The sequence below is a fragment of the Ahaetulla prasina genome, chromosome 1, assembly GCF_028640845.1.
Source record: "Ahaetulla prasina isolate Xishuangbanna chromosome 1, ASM2864084v1, whole genome shotgun sequence".
NCBI classification, from domain to species: Eukaryota; Metazoa; Chordata; class Lepidosauria; order Squamata; family Colubridae; genus Ahaetulla; species Ahaetulla prasina.
The window spans coordinates 205,999,368-206,004,367 of NC_080539.1; the positions used below are offsets into that span (position 1 = coordinate 205,999,368).

The following is a 5,000-nucleotide window of genomic DNA, read 5'->3' on the forward strand; positions in this document are numbered from 1 at the left end:
GAGAAAGGAAATTTCCGATAAAAACTTATGAAAGGAAAGGAATTGTTCCAAATAGTAGCAATTTTTTTTCATTATCCCCCATGTTTTGGTTAACCGCCACATCTCATATTTAAATTCACCTAGTTCTGTATCCATATGCTTCTGGACTGGTATTTTGAATGGTATGCCATTTTAAAAACTCAATGTAATTTTAAGGATACTTTTCCTATCTGTAATCTTGCTTTCTCCTCCCCCCCCCGCCCACCTTCTGATTGTAGGAATTAATGACGTTCAGCACAAAGACCCCAGAAGAGAGACTTACGCCTTCCAGTAGACAGGTATTAAGTTTTGTAGCTAAATGACTTTATGAAAGAAATGAAAATCCATTTTGAATGCTGAGTTATATTTCAGAGTGGAATGCAATGCTGTCTTAAGGTGAGGCCTACCTTAGTGGGTGTCTCTGAATCCAAAGGTTGTGTCAAAAATTTCCCCAGCTTCATCTACAACACTGCCTCCTTTCACGTCGTTCTTAATTTTTCATGCCTCGTCAGGGGATACCTGTCTTTCACATTAATTGGCCAGGATAAGTATTGAATCTTTCTTTAAGATGGCAAACTTGTAGTCACCCTGCATTTGTTATTTTACCTGACTATGGGAAAGGTGAGCTACCCATCTACTGCTACATGGTGGGTGCCAATAAAGATGAATAGTGAGAGTTGCCGATTAAATTTTGAAAGCTTAAGTAAAAAATGATATCTGCAGATAATTTTAGTTATATTTTAGTTGAAAGAGTGAAGGTTGCTTGGAAGAGGAATTCAAGGCATTCAAGGAATGATCAAGATGGGTACTGTATTTAGCTTTTCCAAATTAAAAAACCATCTTAAATAGTATAAATATACAGTGTTTCCCCCAAAATAAGACATGTCCAGATAATAATCCCAATCGGGCTTTTCAGTGCATGCGATCATATAAGCCACCCCCACAAAATAAGCCCTCCCACCAACTACTTACATGCATGCGCAGCTGGTCCCGCCATTTTCTCTGGTTGCTTGCTGCGCAACTAAAATGAATTGAGGCGAGGCTGGAGAGGGGGGAAGGCGGGGACGTGCCCTCCCCTTCCTCTTCTTTGCGCCGGCCGAGCAGCCCAACACGTCCCACCCCCCCAAATTGCAACATCAGCCTGGCTGCTTCCCTTCCCCACCGTCTCTTTATCGAGAGGGGTAGTGGGGTGGGGGAGAAGCGAGATGGGTGGAGTGATACATGGCTCTCCTTGCCATCTCTTCTCCCCCCCCCCCTCGCTGGGCATGACAAGGCTCCTGCCCCTTGCTTAGCCACCCGCCCCCTTTAGGGATGTAATTTGGGGGTGGCAGGTGGGATAGGCGAGAAGCGGGATGCACATCTTATGTTTTAAGCTGCGTCGCTTTCCTCGCCGTTGTGTCCAGGGAAACACACTGTAAAAGAAGACCTTCTCGTGAGTTCAATCAAAGTCAATCAAACTTTTCGAACTCATGAGAAGGTCTTCTTTTACAGCGTGTTTCTCTGGACACAATGACGAGGAAAGTGACGGAGCTTGAAAGGTAAGACCTGTGTCCCGCTTCTCGCCTGTCCTACCTGCCACCCCCAAATTGCAACATCAGCCTGGCTGCTTCCCTTCCCACCGTCTCTTTATCGAGAGGGTAGTGGGGTGGGACGTGTTGGGCTGCTCAGTCAGCTCGAAGAACAGGGAGGGAAGTGACGGCAGCGATGGGACATCCAGTCCCATGCTCACCACCTCCTGCACCCCCAAAATAATAAGACCTCTCGATAAAGAGATGGCGGGAAGGAAGCAGCTGTTGCCATTGAGGTGGGGTGGGACGTGTTGGGCTGCTCAGTCAGCTCGAAGAACAGGGAGGGAAGTGACGGCAGCGATGGGACATCCAGTCCCATGCTCACCACCTCCTGCACCCCCAAAATAATAAGACCTCTCGATAAAGAGACAGCAGGGAAGGGAAGCAGCTGTTGCCATTGGAGTGGGGTGGGACGTGTTGGGCTGCTCAGCTGGTGCGAAGAACAGGGAGGGGAGGCGACGGCAGCAATGGGACATCCAGTCCCATTCTCGCCGCCTGAACTCCCAAAATAATAAGACCTCTCGATAAAGAGATGGCGGGAAGGAAGCAGCTGTTGCCATTGAGGTGGGGTGGGACGTGTTGGGCTGCTCAGTCAGCTCGAAGAACAGGGAGGGAAGTGACGGCAGCGATGGGACATCCAGTCCCATGCTCACCACCTCCTGCACCCCCAAAATAATAAGACCTCTCGATAAAGAGATGGCGGGAAGGAAGCAGCTGTTGCCATTGAGGTGGGGTGGGACGTGTTGGGCTGCTCAGTCAGCTCGAAGAACAGGGAGGGAAGTGACGGCAGCGATGGGACATCCAGTCCCATGCTCACCACCTCCTGCACCCCCAAAATAATAAGACCTCTCGATAAAGAGATGGCGGGAAGGAAGCAGCTGTTGCCATTGGGTCCAGGAAACACGCTGTAAAAGAAGACCTCGTGAGTTCGAGAAGTTTGATTGAACTCACGAGAAGGTCTTCTTTTACAGCATGTTTGCCTGGACACAATGGCGAGGAAAGCGATGGAGCTTGAAACATAAGACCTGCATCCCGCTTCTCGCCTGTCCCACCTGCCACCCCCAAATTGCATCCCTAAAGGGGGCGGGTGGCTAAGCAAGGGGCAGGAGCCCTGTCTTGCCTGGCTGGGGGTGGGGGGAGAGAAGGCAAGGAGAGCCGCGTCTCGCTCCACGCGTCTCGCTTCTCCCCCACCCCACTACCCCTCTCGATAAAGAGATGGCGGGGAAGGGAAGCAGCTGTTGCCATTGAGGTGGGGTGGGACGTGTTGGGCTGCTCAGTCAGCTCGAAGAACAGGGAGGGGAAGTGACGGCAGCGATGGGACATCCAGTCCCATGCTCACCACCTCCTGCACTCCCCAAAATAATAAGACCTCTCGATAATAAGGCCAAGCCCTTATTTGGAAGGTCAAAAGAAAATAAGACCCTGTCTTATTTTTGGGGAAATACGGTATATTATGATTTAAAATCAAGTTGTTAAGATAAAGCAATTCCAAATGACAATTGGCCTTCATCTCAAAGACTTATAGTACCTTCCTTGGCGTTTTTGGGCTCTTAAAAGTCATAGAGTAGGCGCTAAGCCAGTCATGGATTGCACCAATTTTGTGGACAAGTATTCCTAGTTCAACCTTGCCTTCCTAATCTGGTACCCAAACAAGTTGAGGGATACTTTCTGTAGTTCATTCGGCTAGCAGCATATTAGTTCCACCAGGATACAAAGGCTGACCTACTTAATGATTGCCTATCATCAGATTGCACCTGATTGCTGAACAACCATGCACTCCAAAGATAAGTGACTGTTTTCTTGTTGTGTAGTACTTTTGGAAAATGTCTGTGCCTGTGCTTGGAAATTATTTGCATATGCCTTATTGTAGATGTTTCCCCCCCCATTTCCTTTATAGTTAGCAGTTGAGGAGAGCATTTCCATAACGCCTTTTTACCTGTTGTTGGGGAAGCATCGGCAGCAAATGAAAGAGGGAATGGATATTGGGAAGGTTCCCGTGCAGAACCGTTTGGGTCAAGAATCACCCGCTGTTAAAGAAGTAAGAATGGATCTACTCCATACTCAGAAATGTATACATTTGCAATGACCTCTTAAGAAAGTGCTCTAATCTCACCTGCCTGTGTTTTCTCCCCAGCTGCTTCATACTCCAGCACATGTATTACCTTCAGCTTCTTTCTTATGTCCTCTTTTTATTCACTCTTTGCTGGTGCCTAGAACAAGGTAAGTAAGGAACCTGAGAGGTCCCTTAGAGATAAACTACTAAAATGTATTGCCCTCTTTTGGTTGAGATGAGTTACCCATACAGGCAGCATGTATGTTGTGTTCATAGATTTACAAGACATCCCATCTGACCTGTCATGAGTTCTAAAAATGAATCGACTACTGTCACCCGTCAATCAGCCCCAACAATCCCTTGCTGAGATTAGGCCACTTGTCAAGGTACAGGATGTGAAACATCGCATATCCTTCCTTTGCCATTTTTTTTCCTTTCTACTTTGTCACTTCCCTTTCTGTTCCGAATGATGGAAAGTAAATGAAATATCAGCTCAAGATAGGGATGCTTGTGTTTGGGGTACATCTAGAAAGTTTAGAAATTTGAGGATCCAAAGCCTTCCGCCCTCTGCCACAGCAGGAAGGGGCCCCAAAACTTGATGCGCAACCATGCAATCAGTGTGTTCCCTTTTTTACAGTCTTGCGTTTTGAGTTTTGATCGCATGGTGATTGTTATGCTGATTTTTTTGACGCGTGGACATTTCTGCCAATGATCATAATGCCTTCAGGGCTGTTCTCTCTGCCCTTAGAGATTTCATCCAGGTTGTTCTTTACTTTTTGGAGCTTTTTCCCTAGGGAGGATTCAGTCATTTGAGTATTGTCATTAAAGATGGTTGATGAATGAACATGTGAATTCATAGATTTCTTGGAATACAGGTAGTCCCGGTGTGCTAGGCATACTTTAGTAGTTGGATTCTTCAGAGTGTAAGATCCATACCCTGTATTTGGTCGTAATCAAATCAATCTCATATTGATCAGATTTTCTGCAGACATTTTGCCCCAAGTCCCAGGAGATCTCCAAGCCTCTCAATTTCAACTCTTACCAGACCATAAATAGCACAAGGGAACTCCCACTGAATTGCTGCATGAATGTACTCTTGCCAGGAGGGGAAATGTCTGCAAAAAAACCCCAAGGCTTTGTTATTGATCTCCCAAAGCATAGAGAATCTGACTACCAAGTATGCATATTAATGTAATAATAGCGCTTTTTCCCAAGATTTTACTTTACTATTTCTCACAGGATATATTGCAAATACATATATTGCAAATTTCCTCAAGGAAAATGCCTGACTTTCCATGATGTAGTTTGGTAGCAATAGCACTTGGCAATAGCACTTAGACTTATATACTGCTTCATAGTGC

At 46.3% G+C, this 5,000-nt stretch overlaps 1 protein-coding gene across 4 annotated transcripts in view; it reads left to right on the forward strand.

Moving 5' to 3' along the window:
- The window catches only part of WDR75 (WD repeat domain 75), a 41,428-nt gene that overhangs the window by 35,646 nt on the left and 782 nt on the right, over nt 1–5,000 (forward strand). For 3 of the 4 annotated variants that reach the window (XM_058188897.1, XM_058188908.1, XM_058188924.1), the window contains exons 18-20: nt 258–317; nt 3,484–3,624; nt 3,721–3,806. In XM_058188897.1, the coding sequence (XP_058044880.1) occupies nt 258–317; nt 3,484–3,624; nt 3,721–3,806 (287 nt within the window). The other variant, XM_058188916.1, reaches the window with a different exon arrangement.